The sequence below is a fragment of the Phaethon aethereus genome, assembly GCF_964289735.1.
Source record: "Phaethon aethereus genome assembly, chromosome: Z".
NCBI lineage: Eukaryota > Metazoa > Chordata > Aves > Phaethontiformes > Phaethontidae > Phaethon > Phaethon aethereus.
Window position 1 is genome coordinate 70,925,828 of NC_138577.1, and position 25,338 is coordinate 70,951,165.

A 25,338-nucleotide genomic window follows, 5' to 3' on the forward strand; every position below is an offset into this window, starting at 1 on the left:
GCCTGAATCATTATTTAAAGTTCAGTAAAAAAATTCTTTAGAGAATTCTCCTCCCTTCTGCAGTCTGGTGTGAAATCTGCATTTTTTTCAAAAGTAGCTTTTCCTAGATATGCAGTTATCCTTCAGATTACTGTCTATAATATCTCACTACTTGTCTTCTTGTCCTAATTTATTAAAAATTCCAGCAATATTCAAGAAAATCAGCAGTTTCTATGAGTCTTCTTTCTTCTTGGATCCAGCTTGTTAAAAGCTCTGTTACTTTTCCCCAGTATTTCACATTGTCAGTAAGTTTCAAGCCTTCTAATTATTTATTTTTTCATCCCAAAAGTCCTCTTGGAGGATCCCACTGCTGCTAGTGAACAGTGGTTGGGATTCCTCAGAGGTAGAGGGCCAAATCAGAATGTATATTAGGAAAGGCTTAATGGTATTCCATTCAAATAGGAGGGCAGTGCATGTGGGCCACTGCCAGCCTTCCCAAAATCTAGACAGGTGACAGAGCCTACGATGGCTCTGCAACAGCCTGTTCCTTACACACGCACTTCTCGTAGTGCTTTTAAGCTAGTTTGAGATCGTGGCTGTTCAGACTATGCCAAATGACTAGTTCAGGGCAAAATCAGGCCTTGGTCTTGGAAAGAAAATGATGCCAGTTGGCTCTTTGGGATTCACTGCTCCCACTGATTTCAAAGCTGACTCTGATTCTCCCGAGAACACACTCGTTACTGGAATGTCTGCCCGACACCGTGAGTGACCATTCTCCCTCTTACCGGACAATACTGTAAAATGCAAATATATACCTTAAGTTCACAGCCAGGGTGTTCCTTACGCAGGGACCTACCTTGTCATAGCCACATACCCCCTGCCTCCTGTGTCCTTATGCTATTTTTAATGATTTTGCTCACCTGGTGTCTACAGTGCTATATAAAATAGCCTTTTCCTCCTTCTCTGTCTTCCCCATCCCTCCTGTGCAGCCTCACGACTAAAATCATCTACATTACGTGCCTGAAGGAATGCATTTGGTGCCTGCATAGGGGCAGCCCTGTTTAGGAGTGTGAGGACACCCCGTCACTCCATTTAACATCCACAGAGTTTGCTGTCCTTCCAGAGACAACGTCCGGGGGGAAACAGTCCTCGCATCCTTTTAAGAAAATCTCTCTCATGACTTATTGCAAGGCCAGAGGGGTTTTGTAGAATGCCAGAAGTCTAGCTGAGGTTGCAGATGAAAGAGAATATAGATGCCATGTCCTTGCCTGGGGACTGCCCTAGGAAGTATATTGCAAGGCCATTATGTCCACATTATATCAAGGTTTCTACTGACATAATTGATCTTGCCTACTACATTATCTATCAGGCAGATGGTAGAGCTGCAGTAACAATAAATTATCTATCTGCACTACCACAACTATTTACTCTGCACGGCCACTCCATGGAACTACATATTTAGGTTATCTAGCTTTATTCAAAGTCTTCTCTAGCAGTTAAAACTTCTTGGGAAAAGAGATTCAGTCCAGTCTAAGGAAAATAATTTGGTTGGGGTCTGGCAAAGCATCCAAATCAGGCTATTAAAAAAGAAACTGACTGCCCAGCAAAATAGAGAGATTTCTAAAATAAATAAGGCAGTTTATTTTTACTCCCTCTGATTTGCTAGCTACTGGAAGAAAAAACATATTTTTCCTGACAGTTCTTTTTATTATGTAAACAACTCTTTGTAGGGGAAACAAATCCATGAACTTCAACTTAACTTCCTTAAGTGCCTGATATCATTAACGATATTGTTGGGATGATGAAGGATTAGTAAGTACATTGCCAGAGTAAGCAAAATGATCAGAAGCGAAGCAAAACAAAAACAGAATCACAGAAGTCAAGATATTTCAGCAGAGGTAACTAAAGGGGACATTATTACATCATGCATCACTGCTAGCATTTTGTCTAAAAATGATCTTAGTTGTTCATATGGGTCCATTTAACAATCCAGACTTAACCGTAAGAATAAATATAAACTAAAGATACAGCTGTGATAGATGCAGAGTGGAACAACAACATGGAAGACAGGGATAAGAAACAGTACCTAACAGCAGCAGATATAGGACGTCTACACTGTTAGAAACAGGGTGAAAGGACTGATTTGCCCTGTGACAGTGAGCAGAAAGCATCCGAGCAAAGCCTTGTCCAGGACCAGCTGGCACCCTGAATCATTTCTTTTAATTGCACTTGCCAGGACTTGATAGCACAGAGGAGAAGATGATCTGCGGTGCTATATGTTTTGCTGTCTAAGGCATATTTTTGTTTAAAGTTCCTTCTGCTGGAAATACATGTCTCATAAATACACCTCTCTTTCCATGCCACATACTATTTTCTCTTCTCTTACTACACAGGGTGAACATCTGGTACCATATTCGTGCCTTTCACACTTTATAGTGGTCCGTATTCAAACTACAGTCTAGTCCTACAGTAGAGTGGCAGATATCCAGATACACTATTTAATACTGAGTTAGGGTTTGGTCTATACATCCAGGACAATTGTTCTGCATGAATACTACTGTGGAAGAAGAAAGCTTTTCTGGCTTGCTGTATGCTTTCACATCTGTCAATAATTTTCTTAAGCAGTCTAGAGATGAAAGAGTGAGATGCTCACATTTTACAGACTGATAGTGTTATTTTATTGTTCTTTACAAGAAATTTCAGCTGAAGCTCCTGTGCTATTGCTGTAACTTGAGGCTTTTGCTCCATTTGATGTAGACTTGTCTGGGAGACTACATTTAAAGAACCAAAAAAACAGATCCTATGGAATGTGTTCTGCATCTGTTCTGTGAAACTGCCCAACCTAAGCAATGACAAGACGTTGCTAAGCACGTGGGAATAAGTAAAGGTGCCCTGACATTTCCTCTCTGCATTCTCATGTTTTCCAAATGACCAGAGAGAGGTACTTCTTCTATTTGGAGGTGCATTCTTGTAGCCAAGAATAAATTACAGTGGTCATCTCTGTTGGAGGAACAGTGGACAAGCTGCATGTTACATTGCAAGACAGGCCAAGTTTGGACTTCTTCCACCCTTAAAGCTTTTTGCTTGTTTGTTTGTTAAGACCAAAAGTAATGCAGCTACACTTACTGTGGGAGGTGAGTTAAAGAAGAGGAAGCAATTTCCACGTGGGTGGAACCTGCCCCCTTTGACCACCTAGGGTAGGGCATACCATTTACTGACACCAGAGCAGGAAACACTAAAGAAATAGTGTAATTATGATGTTTTGACCAGATTCCCAACACAGGTTTGTGAAACACACTCAGGTGCTATCTTTCGTATGACTTTGAAATGACTTGCTGAATGCAAAGCTAAATGTAAAGCGAATGAAAAAAGGGCTTCTGACATCCCAGAGTGCCCCATAAAAGTACAGCTGAACAGAACATCGACTTCCAGAGGCCTTTAATAAAAGCTCTCAGTTAAAGATTTCAGTCAGTATTCCTTAACCAGTGCACTCACAATCTTTTCTCTCCCTGTGATGTGAGGACATGTAGCATACAGGAGTCTCCACCGGGTAGTCCTGCAAACAGGAACTGTCTTGTGTAGCTCTAAAGCTATGAAGCTTACATTGACCCTTACCTACAGTATTTTCACTGATACCACTTCAAAGGCTATCTGCCTGCTGCTTATTTTAATCTCTCCATCACTGAATTTCACCTCTTCTCTTTTGCACCTACTCTTTGTATTTTCAACTGCATTTTACACATACCGAGAAACATACACAGCATACCAAGATTATATGACCAACTATACTTGTATCTATTGTATCTAGTGCATAGATTTTGATTTTTGAATCTGATTTTAGGCAAGGATTTTCAAATTAGCGTGATATTCTCAGTTACCTATTATTGTAATGTGCTCCAGGTCACCAGAGTTGCAATCACAGGCTGCAATTATAGGTTTAATGATTAGAATTACTTCTGTTATCAACTCAGTATCATGAGTGAGGCCATGATGCAATCAAAAGCCTTGTTACCAAACTTTCAGATCACCACTGAAAAGACTGTGTTTGAAAATGTGTTTCCCTTTTCCCAATGTTCGCTTTATTGTTTTATAAAAGAAGCAAATGAAAGTGAATGATCTGTCAGCTGATGTATTTCACGTACCTCGGATGTTTGGTCTAAGCTGTTTCAAAAGGGAGATGACACTTGCATGTGACCTCATAAAATACCTTCATGAAAATGTGAGTTTCTTGTGCAAAATGTGAGATCTACTTGCGATAGATAAAATCAAAAGCAACTGAGAAGGCAGTTAGTTTTTACAAACATTAAAACATCCAGACTCATGAGCTGACTTTGACAACCGAAATAGTACTTTAATGTATTTTTTCTGGATTATGATCTCTTCCACATCTTTTGCAAGTAACCACTAACAACAGAAAGAAGAATAGAGTACACAGAGATTTGCGAGGTCACGGAAAAGCAGCACCGTGCGATGCGGCACGCTGGCGGGCAGCGCAGCTGAGCAGCGGGCTGGCGTGTTGCTTGACAGCAGCCTGTGGCACCGACAAGACAGCAGCAGGGCAAGAGGAGAGGAGAAGTGGCAGCTTGCAAAGGGAAGGGTGACAGAAAAAAACACAAGTGAAGCTGCCACAAAGAGTTATTTTTAGCTGGCAAGACTTGGATATATTGCCATTTGACCTTTCAGCAGTTTATGACTGTACCCTGCACGGGGCTAGCCCACATGGAGACGGTGATGGGGGACGGAGGCTAGCCCCCGCAGGCAGCAGCACATGCCCCAGGAAAGCAGTATTTTTTTTCCCAGCATTTACATTTTCACTCTTTTTTTTTTTTTACTGACGTTACAGATCTGAATGGAAAGATGGGACTTTTTTCTCTTTCTCATTCCTCCTTCCAGCACGCTTACGCCGACAGTAGTGCCTGGATAGCCACAGGGTAAACTCAGCTGGTCTATCCGAGAAAAAACAAGAGAAAGGATCTTGCATGGTGGCTGTGTGGGCACACGACGACTCACGATAGCACCGGGGAGATGGGGAAGGTGGGGCAAAAGGCAAGATCATCACCTTCAGCAGCAGTGACAATTTATGTACACCCTCAAATTTTTTGTCGCATTTAGAAACATGCTGTGACTTTTCAAGTTTGCTAAACGTATGTAGGCTCATCTGAGCTTAATGGAAATTGGCTGGAGGCGGCCAGCAGTAGCATCGTCTGACACCTGCTACACTGCCAGCACTCACCAGTTTCTGAGCCACAACAAGAGAACTTTATTTGACAAGAACTCAGTGTGTGCATGTGTGTTGATAGTTCTTGTTAGGAGAAAGGATCACGAATCCACCATTAAAAGTGACTGCCTTATCAGGCATAAACGCCTGCGGAGCCATGGGCTTCTGCACACCAAATGCAGAATGCTGAACTCCCAAGTGCAGGTAGACTGCAAACATCCATCCAAGCACTGCAGTATTTATTAAATTCATTTGGAGTAGCAGTATTTCTGTCTAACTAGTAACACTTCACAATAACAAATGCAACCAAAATGCTCAAAAGGTGCCTCTCAGTAGTATCGGCTGGCATAATTGCATCTATGCCAGAGGCTTTGGGCTCTGCTAGTATACCTGTAGGTATTAGGTATACTATATTAATACATTAGGTAAAATGTATTTGCAAGCAATGAATGATGCTGGTGGAAGTATGTAGTTGCAGTCCAATCTGCAGCTTCCTAAGGTATTCTCTCTTCAAAATGGGACAAAACTATCTAAGCCACTTAGACTGACCTGGGTGATACTTCAAAAGCAAAGCTGCAGTCTGTATCAGTATTGGTCCTGCCCCAGTACTTTCCATCCTCTTGGAAGAAAAATACTACAGTGTAACTACCTCGATGGTAGTTGAAATTAGTTCCAATGCAGATTCCCAAACAGGTTGAATTAAGACTGAGTAAAGAAATATGGTTCTACTCATTATATGTATCATTGTCTACACTATTACTTTTTCAAAATGGAAGGTAATTATCCCCAAGTGAAAGGGAGAAAGAAGAAAAACACTTTCTGGTATTAACAGCATGTGAAAAAATGCACACTGACAGTTTTGTGATGTAGTAGTTACCTTGCAAAGTCAAACCCTCATTATTTCATGGTAGCTCATTTGTGTAGTTATAACCGAAAATAAAAGTGTATGTACAGGAGTTAGCATGAGACAGCTGGGATGGAATAGTATTTTGAGCTGTTTCCTCACATGGAAATAGTTCTTAACGGCGCTTCCTTACAGGGTATCTCCAGGCTGTGGAGAAAAAAAAAGTTTTAATGGATGAACATTATTATCCCCCAAATCCTGTGATTCTGAGAAGGAAATGATGTTATGGAAAGTATCTCTCTTTTGGCAAACATTGTAGAAAAGAGGCACTAAAGAACAACAGTCAGCTCTGCAGAGTGATTTTCATCAGACAGAATAAAGGTAGAATCACTGCTGCAAAGCATTTTGGACATGACTGCACACATTTTAGTTCTTATGTCAACAGAAAAATTGCAGATGAAGATTAAGCAACAAACAGGATGTTTCTGTCGCTGCTGCTGTTTCTCTAGTTTATGTAAGGACATTTCCAACCACCCAGTAGTGCCAAAAATATCTGAAATTAATCCTGTGTTTTTCAAGTCGCTCACTGTCAGTTTTTACAATGCAGTGAGTTATCGTGAATGACAGACAAATCCAAAGACTTTAAATAGAACAGGTAATGTCTGAAGCCCACAGGTTCAACAGATTAGGAGACAACATTATGCACTGTACATAATTGTTACACTGTTCCTACCTTCAGTACTGGATGGCTAAATCCTTCTCACTGTTTTTTTCAGGTGGCTTTTTTTCCCTTCCTCCCCCCCACCCTTTATCCGCAATCCTTAGCTGCCCAAGCAAACAAGTAAGATAGGATATTTTACTCACAGCTTTTGTGTTGCAAATAAAATTACAGTAAGGCACCTTCTAGAACGGAAATAGTCACAGACAGCTTTTGCCCTGGAGCCTCGCAGCGCCTCTGTGCATATGGAAAAATGCAGCATATCTAGCGTAGTCGCCAAGTCCCCAGTGGGAGGCTGGAGTTGCATTATTCCGGCCAGCTCCCCTGTCTCGCTCAGCCATTCTTTTTGCTTCAAGAAGGCCTGCCTCGGGAAAGAAGTGGGCTGGCAAACCAGGTCAGTGCATGCTTGCGTCAACTCTTCCCCACAACTCACCGGTTTCTGGTTTTGAGTTCAGGCACCCCCCAGCTTGTCCTGCATAGAGCTCTATTGCCACCCATAGTGGTATTTACCAACGTTGCTCATGAACCCCCTTATCTAATATACTGGCTTCTATATGAGCATGTAGGCATCTGTTCACATATGTTGCCAGCTGAGAAGGTGTTTTATTAATACTATTCTTTTGTATAAATAGCAAGATGTCTGTCTGCCCTCTGTTGTGAGGAACTGAGGCAGAAATACAGGAGAACAAACAGAATCATCACCTTCTTTTTCACTGCAGCCTTTGTTCGCGCATCTCCCAGCTCTCCTGTCTCCAACCTTGTTTCCCCCTGGCTCACAGTCCTCGGAGCTAGTCAGTTCTCCAGGCTCACGTGTGGTGCACTGAGACAGCAGCTTACCGGGTCATGGCTTCCAAGCTCCCAGCTCTGACTCCACTTAGGCAGCCTACGCCTCATGCTGACACCAGTGACTGTGCAGAGAGCCCGTTCAGGCGGTTCATCCAGCTTAACTGCTGGCTTCTGGATCAATCCCCTGAATATATGGCCAAGCACAGGGGTGGACAGGAAAGAAAAAACACACCTGGCCTGAATTCAATGTTTGTGAGCTGCCATGAAAGCAAATTCTGTACGAGGATATAGCTTTTGCAAAAAAAGATTATAAATCCAGCAGGATTTCAAGTTACTTAACGTTGGTTTTTGAAACCATGAGTCAAGTCACGGCACTTTGAATTAAAATGGTTAAAGCTGCTGGAGAACTACCCCTGCCAATTTGAATATGCTTGTTTGAGAACTGCCATCCTGGCAGCTTAAATTTGAACTTCTTGGAGCGGGGGATGATGACTTTTCTGGGTACACCACTTGTAACAGCAAGAAATGTAACTTGTTTTTACTTAAGAAAGGCTAATCCTAGAATAAAAGAGAAATGGTTTATGTAGGGATGCAAAAGAGATCGGACGTGCAGAGGAGTGGTACTTTCCATAGAATTTAATGGACTTTCCATACTACAGTGAGTCTGAGTCTACAGCTAGTCACTAAACATGTGATCATTCATGATCCCAAAAAGGAAACAGTGCAGTACATCAAAGAGTATTAAATGCAAGTAAGAAGCTCCCAGTCACATCATTGTTTAGGTCTGTAAATTCACAAATTGCAAACACTGGTCTGAAGAGACGCTGAGTTCCTCAGGTTTCTAATATAGAAGTGAAAGTGTTAATTTGGATTTAAGTATGCACATCAAATACTCAAGGTAGTCACGCATTAAATATGTAATGTGGCTATATCTACCTATTAGCCTGCAAAAGATTATGATAAAGACCTGCTATAAAAACTATCTTACTTTTTGCCTCAATCTTCGATATTCAGGCATTTCTCCTCTTATACTTGTTCTGTTGTTTAAGACTTTAGGCTTAAAAATCATACTTCCAGTATTTTTAAAGGAGTATTTAATGTCAGATTGTAGTTTGCTGGCCAGTAGTCAGAGAAGTTCCTGGTCTGTTAAGCTCTGGAACAACATGCATATAGCAAACTCTCTCTCTGTTCCAAAAAATGCTAGGGTTGAGCTGGCTTTTAATCCCTTCTGGTTTTGTTGGTAGTCCAACACAGCAATGTTCTGATAACAGGAACCCTCTATCTTCAAGCCTACAGGCAGACTTTTAGTCACAGGCAGTTTATCCTAACTTGATCTCATGCCAACATTTTACTTCAGTTTAAACTGCTCACTTTGCTCTTCAGATGTATATACACAGGGAAAAGCTATAGCGTGATCTCTCTGTTTGGCCTTAGTAGCTATTCCCTGCTACATTTGCCTATCCCCTTTGCAATAAAACTACTTCATCTCATTATCACATTTATTTTAGGCATCTATCTGCAGATCAGTTTTCTTCTTCTGTGTAGTCAGACCAGAATGGTTTACAATGGTTTACTTTTAAGCTTATGACTGAAGCCGATTATTCTTACCAGACCAGATAAAACCTCACTCTTTTGAGGACTCTCGTGGGAAGCTGTGAAGGCATATCTAAGCTCCTGTCAGTAGCACTGCATGGGCACTCTCTTCAATAAGGTGGAAGCAGTAAGGTGACTCTGGACTAAGTCATCAATACTCCTTCTCCTGTCTCCTACAACTGTGTTACTTCTCATAATCAGCTTAAATAAGCTCTTTGTAGTTTATACCAACTCATCTTGTGACAAGGCTTTCAGTTTAATAGAAAAGTTTACCCCCCACAATATTGGTCCTCCTGTCCTAATTTAGGTGACATATAATACTAGCAATAAATGACTTTATATTTTAAAATTTACATGGTGGTATTTTCCTTACCTTTTTTTTTTTTTTTTTTGTATTTATGCTGTGTAATTTTACAGCCAGCTTCAGAATCACTGGTCTCTGATTTTGAGTAAAATGCATTCTATCTGCTATACAAGAAAATTAATTCACTTGTAGCTTGAGCTACAAATAAAAAACCACAGTACAAAAATACAAAACCTAAAAGCAAAACCATCTTGACATTGTGCATGTATCTAGTACCAGCAGGCCTGAACTATAATGAATGACTCTGAAGTTTGTAAATATGTAAACACATTTTATTTTGCATGCAGAACAGAAAACAGGAAATTACACTTCCAGCCAACTTCTCTCCAGTCGCTAATTTCAGAAGAGGATCTGTTGCGTGGAGATTCACTAGTCACTATATTTCAGTAGATTTCTAAGGTAAACTGCAACAACCTCAAAGTTGAATTTAATTTTACTGTATAATACACTCCAGTATATTATTATAATATCTGACTTAATGAGCAGAGTATAACTTGCATCTAAATCCTACTCTATAGCTACAGCTTCTTTTATTTCTTAAAGGCAGGTGCTACTGAGGTTGGAAAAGACAGTTAGAACTTACCCATTACTTTACCATCCTCCCACTAGCATTGACTTGTGCTGCAGCCTCCCTCCTAGAGTTGTTTGAATTCTAAGAGTGTAAAAGGATACCTAAAGAACTGGGAAGGCCCAAACGTCTATTCTGAAGCACTTCAAATACCAATTTAAATGGTCATATACGTCATTACCGATCAGCAGTTAATTAAAAAAAAAAACCAAACATCAATTTCAATCTCCACTGTAACCGTCGCTGGCACCAGGAGACTGTTTCCTACAGGTCTACAAGCTGAGCAGGAGGCCAGCAGCTCCTTGGCTGGGTTTTCTCACACCTCGCGGTTCCACAGAGCAGCCGGCGACCACACAGGCCCCGAGCCAGGCTCCGGCCAGGCCCGCCGTCCCCCCCCCGCCCCACCCCAGGTACCGCTCGGACAGGCCGAGAGGCACGGGCTGTCCAAGGCATAGGCCAAGCTGCAATTCGCGCGGAAGGAGACGCTGCCGGGCAGCAGCGCCTGTCGCCAGACCCGGGCGCTGCGGTGGGCAAGGCCGAGGCCTGCCGGGAGGCGCTAGGCCCAGCCCCGTCGGCTCTGCCGCTGTGACAGGCGGGCTGCTAGCGCGGCTCCCGCCGCCTAGAGGCGCCGACACCCTTCCGGGTAAAGGCAGGGGCAGCTCCGCGCTGCCGGGGCCTCAGGCACGCACCACGCCGGCTGCCTCACCCTGCGGAGGCGGCGGGAAAGGCCTTAGAGGCAAGAGCACTCCCCGAGCAGCGCCGCACGCGCCACCGGCGCCCCCTGCCGGCCGCGCCGCACCCCAACACGCCGGGCGATCGGCTCCCCGCGCCCCGATTGGATGAGCGCCCTCCGCCAGGGCTCCCCGCGCCCCGATTGGACGAGCCCCCGCGAAGGGGCGACCCCCAGCGAGGGGCGGGGGCACCCCACGTGAGCGGAGACGGCAGCTTTTCCTGCCCGCCGGCACCATCTGGCGGCGGCCAGCGCGTCCGGCCGCCCCAGCATGGAGCGGGGCAGCGCCCCGGCCCCGGCCCGGAGCGAGGAGGATGAGGAGCGTGAGGGCTGCGCGGGCCTGTGGGAGCTGCCGGTGGAGCGCTGCGAGAGGCGGCCGGAGTGCGGGCGCTGCAGGTGACGCGCGGGGCAGCGCCGCTGAGGAGCCGTGGGGCCGGCGGGCCCGGCCGGCCTTCGCCCCGCCCCGGTCCTCGGGAGGCTGCGCTGAGGCCCCGGGGCGGTGCGTGGTGGCGGCGGCGACGGGGGGAGGCGCAGAGCTCGGGGCAGAGGGGGTTTGGTTGCTTAGCAACGGGCTAGAGCGGGGCTTTGTTCCTTAGCAGGGAAGAAGTCGCCCTCTTACACATCAGTAGCGGCTTCAGCTTAGCTGAAAGCGCCCGTGTCTCCGTGTGAGACCCGCTGCGTCTCCGTGGCAGCGTATGTACCTGCCTCACCGCGACGTACGTCCATGCGCAGGCAGCGGAGCTGGCGGTGGAGCCGAGTTTCGGGCCACGTGTCGGCCGTTTCACCTCAGGAAACCGCCTTCCCTGCGGCGGTGGGGGGCGGGCAGGTGGGGTGGGCTTGGCGGGGCGTACGGAGCCTGGCAACGAACTGGTGTAAAGTTTTATTTTTAATTCTTCAAGAAGTCAAGCTTCTCACCAGGCGTGTAAATTGGGCTGTACTGGTGTAGACCCCCAGGCCCCTCTTTCTAAGCACAGGCTGCCTCTGTGGCACCTGGACGAGGTGGGAAATGTTCCACGACATCTGCGGGAGGATGAGGCGGGAAGGGGAGGGTGCGGTGTCCTCCGAGTGCCACGCAGCGAAGTGCCTGAGACGTTATCACGGCTGCTCAGTCTTTGGTGCTTTATCAAAAGAAAACAAGAAACTAGCATCATCTAACTAGTTTACAGCTAATTTTGAAATCCATTCAAGCACTGGGGAATGGAAGGGTTAATATAACTTCATGTGAACTCGGGTATCTTTTTGAAGCAGGTAGTGACTTTTTGATCTTAGAGAAATATCTTGTAACCTGATTATATGTCTCTGTATGTATGTCCTTCTAATGGAGCAAGTTGTCACTGTGTCAGTTGTTCCTGAAAGGAAAAGTTTGTGCAAAACCGCCAAAGAAAAAATTTTCTAGTATCTGTATTGAGTTCATCTGTTTCTGTTGATTGGTGTTACAGAAACTGTTTTACTAACAAACAGTGTAGTTGTAGTCTCTTTAAAGTGTCAGAGTTCAGGAGCTTATTTTTGGTGAGGTTCCTGTGTATAAGAAATCATAAAAACAGGTATGTTTTATTTATTTAAAAATATGGATATTTTTATATATATAAGTCATAGCATTTGTAAATGTTAACTATTAACAAGAAAGTCATGGGCAATAGTTGGTGCCTAAAGATGAAAACCGAGCAGATGCACGATAGTCCCCCCTTTTGCTACTCTGTTTTTCTCCAGTGAGTTTTAGCTCAGGGGACTCCTTGAGCTAGATGTGGTTTTGTGTTGATTTAAGATGCCCTGGTAGATATTTTTTTTTTTTCTTCTATGAATTACTCTAGTCTCCCTTGAGCCCATGTCAAGTTCTTCTGTCTGCAACATCTGGCTGGCAAGAAGACACCTCAGACCTACAAACACTGGGTGGGAAGAATTACCTTTTTGTTTATTTTGGTTGTGGCTTCTACTGTCCTCTTTTGCACATAGTATTAAAGATGTGAGCAAGCCAGAGTTTTATACTTCGGATAATGTGTTTCGGCTTATTCTTATAAAGACCCTTCCTCATGCTGTGGCTAGTTTCCTAGTAACCTTTTGGTAAGGGACTTTGTTAAAAGCCTTTTGGAAAGTCAAAGTTGATTTTTGACAACTACAGCACCCTCAACCCCATGTTTGTTGAATCTTTCAGAGATTTTAAGTAGTTTTGCAAAAGCCGAATTTCCTTTTGCAAAAGCCGAATTTCCTTTTGCAAAAGCCATGCCAATTCTTCTCATGTAAATAATTTATTTCTGTAAGTGTTCACTAACCATATTTTTAATTATAGTTTCTGCTTACATTAACAGTTTTATTTGTTGCATTTTTTTTAATTGCTTCATGTTTGCCATTTCTAGTCCTGAGGTGCTAAGGAACTGCTGAATGAGAGTTAACCCACTGTCATTCCTTATTCAGCTATTTAACCTTGAGTTCTTTCAAAATGTCTGGGTGCTGCTTATTATTGTTTATTTTGTCCATGTGTTTCATAACTTCTGCTCTAGTTCCTTCCATTTTGGACAGATTCTCTGATGAGTCACACCCAAAAATGGTTTCCAGAACAGACATCTCCCTGTTTCCTTTCATAGTAAAACCTGGTGGAACGTATTCAGTCAGCTCCTCATCACCATGTAGTATTAGAGCTCTAAATGAATTACACTTGCTGTGAAGAGCATGGGTACAATGAGGACAGACACGGAAAGAAATGTAGGGGCAAAGAAACCAAGGAGGATAAAAAGGCCACAGAGCTGCTTGCTTTTTAAGAAACAAGGAAAGTAGCGATGTTTTCAAAACTAAAGTTTTGATGAATATTGTGATGCAAGACTGAATTGTGCAATTTTTGCGGTGTATCTTCTCCATCCTCTTCCTCAGGAATACAACTAAATTACGCTTGTCATTGAGCACAGCATTCTGTATCATGACTTGAAGTAAAAGTAAGTCAGTGACTGAGAGTACATAATGGGAAGGAATATTGTGAAACTTTGTTATTACCCTGAACATTATGGTGATGGTTGGGGGCAGGTATCTTTAACTGAACCCCTTATAGAGATTTTTACTGCAAAGCGCCTTGAAGAATTTGAGAGTGTTTGGAATCAGTGTTTATAATGGTGATGGTCTGATTTCAATACAAAAGCACAGAAGAATGGTTTCTCTTTAGCATCATCTGGTGATTCCTTATGGGGACTGACTTACAGTTTTGGCTTTTTTTTAAGATGGCAAAACAGCTGATGACAGCTTTCTAACAAGTACTCGATCAGTTAGGATGTGAAACAGAAAGGTGTGAGTAAGGTAGGTAAGTTTTCATTTTGGATTGTGTGAAAGACTTGAGTGTCCTGAAGGAAGAGAGTATTTCTAAGTATTACGTATTTGAGACTTTCTGTTGCCTATTGTCATTGTGGAGAAAATGCTAGCATTTGCAGGAGGTTATGGTGGAGAATTTAAATAAAATAATGCAATGAAATTTTACATTTTGAAGGTTGTTCTCTGTGTAAATGCTAGTTTAAAAAAAATTTTAGAAAATGATCCCACACATAGTTGGTGTTTGAGATGGTAAACCGCTGATGCAAATGAAGTATGTGCACTTGACTTTATGCCGGTTTATTCTTCAGGCTACAATTTAATATGTATTCTGTTTGTCTGCCAAAACCAAAAGGTCAGTGGTGATAAACTTTGAATCACTGATGGTTATTTGATCATGTCTTAAGGCTTTCTCAGCTGACTTAAATGTTCAGCTTGCTTTCAGAAGTTAAAGCCCCACACTCAAACATTTAAATTGGAGAATAAGCTCAATATAGTTTCCAAAATGAGCAGGCCCCACAACTGAAGTCATATAGGACAACAATTTGATTTTGTGGTGTGACGCTCTGAGAGCAATACAACATTTTGAAATAGTGACTTTGTGTGGGTCAGAGTTTGCTCTTTTCTAGATGCTTAGTGTGCTGCTAGGGAAAAAGCCTTTTGGGAAGTACAAAAGCAATAAATGTACAATGTCTTGTTACGACAGATCTTGACTGTGCATGTGCAGAATTTTACTATAGTAGGAGAACTTCTGAGGAATGTCTTCAGGAAAAACTAAGATTCTTAACTATAAGTATTTATGATCTATGGGCATTGCTAGGTCTGTTGCAGGCCATCACAAATCCCTACTGGCAACAGTCCTCTGTCTTGGCAGGTGTGCTGATTTCGGCTGGAATAGAGTAAATTTTCTTCATAGTAACTGGTATGGGGCTATGTTTTGGATTTGTGCTGAAAACAGTGTTGATAACACAGGGATGTTGTGGTTATTGCTGAACAGTGCTTACATAAAGTCAAGGCCTTTTCAGCCTCACACCACTCCACCAGCGAGAAGGCTGGGCGTGTACAAAAAGATGGGAGGGGACATAGCTGGGACAGCTGACTCCAACTGACCAAAATGATGTTCCATACCATATGATGTCATGCTCAGCATATAAAGCTGGGGGGAAGAAGAAGGAAGTGGGGGAACCTGAGCTGATCCTGCCTCTCTACTCTGCTCTCATGAGACCTCATCTGAAGTACTGCATCCAGCTCTGGAGCCCTCAGCACAGGAAAGACATGGATCTGTTGGAGTGTGTCCAGAGGAGGGCCACAAAAATGATCCGAGGGATGGAACAGCTCTCCTGTAAGGACAGGCTGAGAGACTTGGTCTTGTTCAGCCTGGAGAAGAGAAGGCTCTGGGGAGACCTTATTGCAGCCTTCCAGTACTTAAAGGGGGCTTGTAAGAAAGATGGGGGCAGACTTTTTATCAGGGCCCATTGTGACAGGGTCAGGAGTAATGGTTTTAAACTAGAAAAGGATAGATTTAGACTATATTTAAGGAAGAAATTTTTCCCAGTGAGGGTGGTGAAACACTGGCCCAGGTTGCCCAGAGAGGTGGTAGATGCCCCATCCTGGAACCATTCAAGGTCAGGTTGGACAGGGCTCTGGGCAAGCTGATCTAGGTGAAGATGTCCCTGCTCATTGCAGGGGGGTTGGACTAGATTACTTTTAAATGTCCCTTCCAACCCAAAGATTCTGTAATTCTATGAAATAAGGTGTTTCTGCAGAGTTTAGAAGGAGCTGAGTTTGTGCATCATCAGGACACAGAAAGGAAAAGGCTGAGGAGATGAAGCAAAAATGAGATGCATTCACATGCATGTTAAATTTGGCAGCAGCTAAAAGCCAGGTTGTGCCAGTAATTGTTTTCCTTCATTGGGAGAGTTGGGTTCACTGTGTGACTGGAAAGACTGTTACGGGATTTCAGGAGGGAGTTGCTGTATCTCATCATTTGGTATTAGTGTGTGTATGTATGGCCCTACTGTGAAGGAGACTTAAGTATCATCTAGTCTATGGGCATCTCTGTTATTTGTGGTTGGTGCAGCAGTGATAATAAGATCCTAGTGTCGTGGTTTAGCCCCAGCCGGCGACTAAGCCCCACACAGCCGCTCGCTCACTCCCCCACGGTGGGACGGGGGAGAATCAGAAGAGTAAAAGTGAGGAAATTCATGGTTTCAGATAAAGACAGTTTAATAGGGAAAGCAAAAGCTGCGCACGCAAGCAAAGCAAAACAAGGAATTAATTCACCACTCTCCATAGGCAGGCAGGTGTTCAGCCATCTCCAGGGAAGCAGGGCTGCATCATGCGTAATGGTTTCTTGGGAAGACAGACGCCATAATTCCGAACATCCCTCCACCCCTTCCTTCTTCTTCGTCCCAGCTTTATATACTGAGCATGATGTTATATGGTATGGAATATCCCTTTGGCCAGCCTGGGTCAGCTGTCCCAGCTGTGTCCCCTCCCAACTTCCCATGCACTCGCAGCCTTCTTGTTAGCCGGCCAGCACGAGAAGCTGGACTGTCCTTGAGTACTTAGCAACAACTCAAAACATCAGCACGTTATCAACATTTTCTCATCCCAAATCCAAAACATAGCCTCACACTAGCTTCTATGAAGAAAATGAACTCTACCCTGGCTGAAACCAGGACAACTAGTAATATAGCTCCTTCTCCAAATGCTGGTGAAAAGGAGCTGTATTATGCCATACTTCTGGGTCATTTTTTTTTTCCACTTCACAGGTTTTCTCTTTTGCTGTGTGAAGAGAAGTACCCACTTCCTATCAGAACATAACTGTCAATGACTAGTCTCACAGCCTGGCAGGGTTAGGGTTCATTGCTGTGGCTGTAGTATGATCACTCTGCATGTCACTGTTGCTTACATCAGAGTCATAGTATGGGTGAAGTTGGCAGAGACCACTTGATATCATCTAGTTCAGACCCCTGTTCAAGCAGGGACAGATAGAGCAGATTGCCTGGGACCATGTCTAGCTGGGATTTGAGTATCTCCAAAGATGGAGATTCCACAACCACTCTGGGAATCTCTTCCAGTGTTTGACCAGTAAAAAAGTGTTTTCCTGTGTTCAGGTGGAGTTTCATGTGTTTTACTTGTGCCCATTGCCTCTTGCCCTGATAGTGGGCACTGCTGAGAAGAGCCTGGCTCTTTTTTCTTCATTCCCTCCCATCAGGCATTTACACACATTGATAAGATCCTCCTGAGCCTTGTCTTTTTGAGGCTGAAGAGTCCCAGCTCTCAGCCTCTTTTCATATGAAGAATGTTCCAGTGCATTAGTCATCTTTGGCTGTGTGCTGGTCATGCTCCAGTAAGTTTGTCTGTCTTGTACTGGCAAACCCAGAACTGAGCCTGACACTCCCGATGTGGCCTGACCAGTGCTGAGTAGAGAGTAAGGATCACCTCCCTTGACCGCCAGGCAGTGTTCTCAGTGCAGCCGAGGATGCTGTTGGCTGCCTTTGTGGCAAGGACAGGGACACTTTGCTGGCTCATAATTAGCTTGTTGTCTGCCAGGTCCTTCTCTACAGACCTGTTTTCCAGCCATTGGGTCCCAAAACAGGTACTGGTGCCTGGGGTTATTCTTCCCCACATGTAGGACTTTGCATTTCCCTGTGTTGAAACTTCATGAGGTTCCTTGTCAGCCCATTTCTGTAGCCTGTCAAGGTCCTTCTTCTCAGAGTCCAATATTCCCTGGTGAGGTTCTTTTAGATATCCCGCAAGAGAAAGGCTGGAAGTTTAATAGTAGGTTTATTTATTTGAACATACCTGACATTACATGAATTTTGATTTAGCAGCGTGATACAGCAGTGTACTGAAATCACAACAGATTCACAATAAGGCAGTTGCAATCTACAGTGGATATTGGATCACGACAGAAATGTGTTTGCTGGTCTCTCTATGCTAGCCATCACTACACCATGTGTCCGAAGTTGCTGGGAAGGAATGCATAGGTTGAACCTAGCTCAAGCCCATTGTTCGCTTCAAAGATCATTTGGTGTTTGTTCAGCTTTTATACTATGCTGAGCTGAGCCTTAAAAATACTTTCTCCATGCTGGTCTGGCTGGATCAGGAAGATACCCACTCAACTGATAGAGCAGTTTGTCTAAAGCAAAGGCCACTCTCCAGCCCTCTTTGTGTTGAAATAAGTCCAGCTTTCTTTATGATAGTTGTGGTGACTTCCTATGTTGCTTTCTGAGCCTTTTCTTCAGAGGCTTCTTCATTTATTGGTCACACCTCTGGATGGCAGCACAGCCATGCACCTACCACTCCTTACAGTGAATCATCTGTGAACTTGATAAAGTTGCACTCTGAGCATCCAGGTCAGTAATGAAGAAGTTAAACAGTATTGGCCCCAGTATCAACAGCTGGCGTACTCCACTAGCGACTTGCCTCCAACTGGGCTTTGTCCCACTGGTCACAACCCTCTGCACCTGGATGTTCAGACAGTTCTCACTGTCGGCTTACCTAAGTGCTACTTTATCAGCTTCTCTGTTAGGGTGTTATAGGAGGCTGAGACACTGTTAGAAGCGTTACCAAAGTTGAGATAAACAGCATCCACTGCACTCCCCTCAACCACGAAGCTGTAGAAGGCCATCAGGTTGGTCAAACATGATTTTACCTTTGTAGGTCCATCTGACTACTCACAATCCCCTCCCTGTTCTTCATGTATATTTGGAAATGGTTTCCATGAGGATTTTCTTCACTACCTTACCAGGGATTAATATGAGGTTGACTGACCTGTAGTTTCCTGGTTCTTCTTGCCCTTCTTGCAGACAGGAATGACATTTGCTTTCTTTCAGTCTTCAGCAACCACTCTCCCACTATCCAGAGATAATCAGAATTGGCCTCACAATAGCAATCAGCCAGTTCCCTTAGCATGCATGGATGCAACCATCAGACCCTGTGGACTTCTGAACATCCAGTTTGTTTACGTGCTCCCTAACCTTGTCCTCCTCCATAAGTCTTTCTCGCTCCATACTTTCCCCTCTGGTTTCAAGGGCCTGGGATTCCCAAAGGCTGGTTTTACTGATAAAGACAGAGGCAAAAAAGGCATAGAGCACCTCAGCCTTTTCCCTGTTCTGTGTCACCAGTTCCCCTGCCCCTTTCAGCAGCAGGCTCATGTTTTCCGTAGCCACCTTTTTGCTGTTGATGTACTTGTAGAAGCCTTGCTTGTTGCCCTTCACATCCCTTACCAGATTAAACTCCAGGTCAGCCTCAGCCGTCCCTCCATGCTTGGACAGCAGCTCTGTATTCCTCCCGGGTCACCTGTCCCTGCTTCCATCTCTTGTATATTTCTCTGGTTTTTTTGAAGTCTGAATTTAGTCAGGAGCTCCTGACTCATCCGTGCAGGCTTCCTGCCATCTCTGCTGATTTCCTGCTTGTTGGGATGGGTCTTTCCTGAGCTTGGAGGAGGTCATCCTTGAATATGAGCCAACTCTCCTTGACTGCTTTTCTGTTCATGGCCACATCCCATGTGATTCTTCCAAGCAGATCCCTGAAGAGGCTGAAGTCTGCTCTCTGGAAATGCAAGGCAATGGTCCTACTTTTTGCTCCACTCTCTCTTAAGATCCTGAACTCAGCATCTTATGGTTATGCCAAGGCTGCCTCTCCTTTGTTTGTAAGTATCATATTCAGCAGAGCAACTTTCCTTGTGGGTTCCTCAATCACCCGTGCCAGGAATTTGTCATCAATGTACTCAGTCTCCTAGATTGCTTGAGCCCTGCTGTGTTGTCCTTCCAACAGATATCAGGATGGTTAAAGCTGTGCATGAGGATCAAGGCCTGTGAGTTTAAGGCTTCTTACAGTTGCTTGAGGAAAGCTTCATCTGCTTCTACTTGATCAGGAGGTCTAGAGTAGATATCCACTACAAAACACCTGTGATGGTGTGCCTGCTAATCTTGACCCATATGTTCTTAACTGACTCCTGACCTGTCCCAAGGCTGAGCTCCAGACATTTCAGCTGTTGTCTCACATAAAGGGCAACTTGCCCTCTTTGCCTTCCCAGGCTGTCCTTCCTAAAAAGCCCATATTACTCTGTCACAGCCTGCCAGTCATGTAAGATATCCCGCCATGTCTCCATGATCCCAGTGAGGGTGTAGCCCTATAACTGCACACAGACTTCTTTCTCTTCCTGACAGCAGGCCGAGGGAGGTTATCCTTCCTCTCTGCTCAGCACTGATGTTTGTTCCCACCCTGAGTCTAGAAGCATTTCAGAGAGGCACCCAAGCATGCCGATGCCTGCCCCAGTACAGGTTTAAGAGCCTTCCCCATTAGGCTGTTCTGCAAGCAGCTCCTTCACATGCCTGTCCTTACTTCATCTCTGGTTTTTTGGTTGCTGTATCCCTTCTGTTCCCATCACCGTAAGTTTTGCCTACCCAACTTCTTTACTTGTTTGTTGAGGAATCACTTCCTTCCCCATAATTTCTAGTTTAAGGCTCTCCCTGGCAATAGTTTGGCCAAAGGTAGTTTTACCCCATTTAGTCAATGCATCCCATTTCTTTCAAGTCGCTGTTGACCCTCAAGGAGGATCCTATGGTTGTAGAAACAAAAACCCTGCTGCTGACACTAGCTTCACAACCAGTTATTAACCTGCAGGGTCTCCCAAGTCCTTCTGACACCCCTCCACCTCAGCAGGATTGACAAGAACACCACCAGTTCCCTAGACTGCCACCTCCAGAGCTCTGTAGTCATGCTTGATACTTCTCATGTCACCCCAACAGTGTCATTGGTGCCTACATGGAAGAACAGCAGAGGGTAGTAGAGGGCCAGATGAGCCATGATCCCTTTTCCACAATATCCCAAATATGAGCCCCCAGCAAGCAGTAACCTTCCCTAGAAGGCAGATCGTGGCGGGGTTTCCATCCTCTGCAGCAGGGAATCTTCTGCTACTATCACTTCCTGCTTCCTTCTAGTGGTCCTGAGTGGGGCTGTCAGAGCTGCTCCATTGGACAGCAGTCCCAGCTTCCCATCAGCTATAAAGACAATGAACCTCTTGTGTAACTGCAAGTCACTGGGTGGGGCAGGAGCCTTCCTCCTAGTGTGAGAGGTCGCCACCTTCCAGTCTTCATTATAATAGGAGTCCTATCTTACCAGCTTCGTGCCCCTCTGTGACAGCTGAAGGTTCAGGGTCTCAGAAGGGAACCAGCTGATCTTTTTTAAGCTCTTTGATGCTGTGCAGGATGACTTCTTCCCACAGCTCTTTCACTTTTTGGCACAGCAGCTAGGGAACAGCTGCATACCTCCTGCAGGCTAGAAGACCACATGGCCTAGTGGTGGACCTCAAGCACTCCTTGCAGCCTGAGGCTTGCAGAGGTGTGTCCTCCTTCTGAAGCTCCTTCTGGTTCTTATAGTCTAATAGCAACGGGGTGGTTACTCCAGTGGTGCCTGAGAACCATGACCTGTGACCACTGTTGCTGAGAGCAATGTTCTAATCCAATTTAGATTAATTATCATAGAATATCTCAAGTTGGAAGGGACCTATAAAGATCAGGGAGTTCAACTCGCTGCTCCTTGAAGGATTACCTAAAACTAGACCATATGACTAGGAGGAGGCATCCAAATGCTTCTTGAACTCTGACAGTCTTGGTGCCGTGACTACTTCCTTGGGGAGCCTGTTCTAGTGACCAGCTGCTCTCTCAGTGAATATCCTCTCCCTAATGTCCAGTCTGAACTTCCCCTGACACAGCTTCATTCCATTTCCATGTGTCCTGTTGCTGGTCACCAGAGGGAGGAGATCAGCACCTCCTCCTCTGCTGCCCCCCTTGAGAAAGTTGTAAGCTTCGATGAGGGCAGTCTTCTCTTCTCCTAGCTGAACAAACCAATTAGCTGTTCTGCTGCTGAGTTTTCTGCTGGACAAGCTTTTAACAGCTTTCTGCTTGCTGTGGGTAGGGTTATCAGACTGGAGGTAGAAGGTGGAATTGTGGAAGCTTGGCTTGGATAAGCTCTTGAAAGAGCACCAAGATAACGTAGTACTACTAAATCAAAAGTATCCCCATTCAAAATAAATGAAAATTAAATATATATAACTTTCTCGTGAGATACAGAAGATAATAATGTAACCACTGATGATGAGCTGATATTAATATTGTAATTCTTGGCCATTTGACCAAAAGCTGGCAGAAAGAAGTAGTGATTTAAACAGAGAAGTTGGTCTTGGCGAAATTATAGGATAGTAATGAGACAATGGAAGATTAGAGATCTGCTGGAAGAGCACAAGTAGCTGGTAATAAAGTATAATTCTGAGATAAGGCAAACCCCTCTAGAAATATTAATCTTCTGTAAATGTGAAACTGTCTTTCCAGTTCTTAGTGGCAGTCAAAAGTAGCATTATGAAGATGCTATGTGTTGTAGTTTACATGACAGTATCTCAAGAGTGTCTGCAGCATCAGCATTTGCTGAGGAAGATATTTTGGTAGGTAGTATTCAGTATTTTGAAGATATGTCTAACAGAGCACGTGTGAAGCGTGATTATGCTGAAGACATGAAATCTTAGATTTGCCTTTGGATTTGTGTGGAGAGACCTCGACAGTGACACAACTCGAGTTTGCGGCTGGGGAAGAGGAGAGTCCCTAGCAGGGGAACACTGGTGAGAGGAATTATCTTTTTTAAAAGTGTTGTCTTCGGCTGTTGTTGTTCATAGCAAAGCAGGTAAATTATTCTGATACCTTCAGCTATACTGCAACACAGAAATTATTTACCTTTTTATGGATTTTTGGCCTATGGAACTGAATTTTATTTCTTGTGACTTTTTTCATTTATTACTTTTCGAAAAACATGGTGCATTTGCAATTCTCTTGTACCCTTGCGTTGGCCTAGTAATTGCATGTGTAAATTTTTCAGTGTTGTCCAAATGTGGGGAGGGAAATCCCTGAACGGGTGAATTGATGAGACTTTTGTAAACTAGTTTCAACACCCTTTTATTAATATTACTTTAAATGATCGTAGTTTACACACTAATTTCTGTGGCTTCTATAGGTTAGAATTATAAATATCAAGCTATACATTGGTCAGTGGGTTTCGGTTTGTTTTTGTTCTGTGTTTAGCAGTTACTGTATCAAGGGTAGTTTCTCATTCTGTTGTTTCTTTGGCCTTTGTTAGCAGTAATGAGTCGTGCCAGAAGTGTTGATGAATTAAAAATTTTAGTGACTTGAATGTTACTTCTTTCTACTGGGCTAAATTTCAAGGGCATTTATTCATTTCCTATTATATTGTGATCAGATTAATGAGTAGTGACCTTTTTAGGCCACTTACTTTGTGCTTGGCTGACTTGGTTAGCATCCATTTTGATCTGCTGGCATTAAAATTAAAAAAAAAAAAAAAAGGTATGTCAGACTGGCAACCTCCTTTTGACTATGGACAGCAATAGGTTAGTAGGAGCACAACCAGAGATGAGAACTGCAGCAGAGAATAATCTTGTTAATTAAAGCAACTCTAGTACCTTTGAACTGCTGCTTTTCTGTAATTACATCAAGTGCAACTTTGCCTTGGGGATGGTAGTGTATTGTAAGAGAAGCCAAAGATGTTTCAACATTGATCAAGGCTTCCCAATTTAATCATAAGGAATACTAAAAATACCATTGTTTCTTTCACAATAATTGCTATTGATTTTTATAAGCATAACACAAAGCAAAAACCTAAAAAAAAAAGTATTTTACTTTTCATACTGTGATGATTACAAAAGGAGGTGAGAGCTGAAGACTGTTATCCATACACCCAAATAAGAGTTGGTTTAAGTGCAACTAATTCTCTGATTTTTCTTGTGATTTCTGAGGCTTGCATCTGAGATTGGCATAGGTGAATTTCACCTGGAAAGTGTTGCTATGAAACAGAACAGTATTTCGTTTTGAGGAAAGCCAGCCCTAACATATCCCAGGGTTGTTGATGACATAAAAGAACTGTAGAGCTTGTCTGAACATCCCGTGACTGCTGTGGTCTTACTTCATGTAAATTCTTCTTCAGTTACCCCATGGGGTTTTTTTTGTTTTTTTTTTTTTTTCTTTTTTTTTCCCGCAGCCTAACTGAGTTTCATTTTTACAAAACCAAGTTTTCCTGTCACTTCAGGTGCACCATGCAAACCTTTCTCCCTTCTTGAATCTGTATGTCTAGAATTTCTTAGGGTTTGTTTTTCGGGTTTTTTTGTTTTTTTTTTTTAGTTCCTAAAGAAGGAATTACCAGGGTTATCTGCCTTCTTCCACCTCTAATTTTTCTGGCTGCCTTTCATTTATGAGTTGTTTTTCCAACACACATGTTGGTGTGTCTTCCATTTCAGTTGTGGAAGGTAGTTGTTGGAGTCTTCTCTCCTCCTTTTAGTGACTGTATTTCATTCCACCATCTGATCTCCCATCCAGGTTTACCCCTTGCAATGTACCTGTGTCACTTTCTCATTTTTTAAGTCAAACACTGTCTTCTAAGCACTGGATTCCATTTTCGCTGGGCTCTTTCATAGCTTTACCAGGATCGTACTTTTGTTCCACAAGCTCTGCTGAAATGTTTTTTGTCAAAGTCTGTAATGCTTTCTGCTTGGAACAAGTAATGTGACTTCAAACTCCTGGATATGCCGGCCTAGTAGTTGCCTGTGTTAGTGGAAGCATGTTGGGATCACCCTGCATGGCTCGACCTTAAGGAGAAGGAGCTGTGGCGTTGATATGCATGGCTCGACCTTAAGGAGAAGGAGCTGTGGCACTGAGAAGCTGGTAAACAGCTGGATATCTGCATGGCTCAGCCTTGAGGAGAAGGAGCTGTGATTAAACAACTAAGAAGAAGCGAGGAAAACAGGAACACCTGCAAGCAACAATCCTGACTGTGTGAGGGGCGTGTGGACAGCGCGTGATATTTTGTATATAGCCAATTGCAATAGTGTGTGTAACAAGTTGTAACCAATCATGAGTGTGTGCGCAGTGACTAAGCGAAAATTATGATATATATTGGAGTCAGACAAGACAATAAACGGCTTCGGAATATAACTCTCATAGAGTTGTGAAGTCCATCCTTCTCCCACAGAAGCATGGTTCTCCTTTGGCTTCTAAGACATAGTCCTCAGCTGTTTTTTTCCTCCATCTTTCTACATACCATTTCTGAGTTACACCAATGATGCCTGTCATTTCTGGTAAGAGCTTGTAAAATTCTTGTCCTCAGTTCTTAAAGCTATTAAATATCTATCACAATATTGAAGGCCTGCAAACTGCCTGTAACAGGTGTTTTTTG

The 25,338-nt window shown here is 43.7% G+C and overlaps 1 protein-coding gene across 1 annotated transcript in view; it reads left to right on the top strand.

Annotated features, from left to right (window-relative positions):
* Positions 1-11,071: 11,071 nt before the first annotated feature.
* The window catches only part of DTWD2 (DTW domain containing 2), a gene marked incomplete at both ends in the record, with an annotated part of 92,503 nt that continues 78,236 nt past the window's right edge, over positions 11,072-25,338 (top strand). Inside the window, one exon of the mRNA XM_082013056.1 lies at positions 11,072-11,196. Coding sequence (XP_081869182.1) covers positions 11,072-11,196 — 125 coding nt within the window. The remainder of the gene's footprint in view (positions 11,197-25,338) is intronic.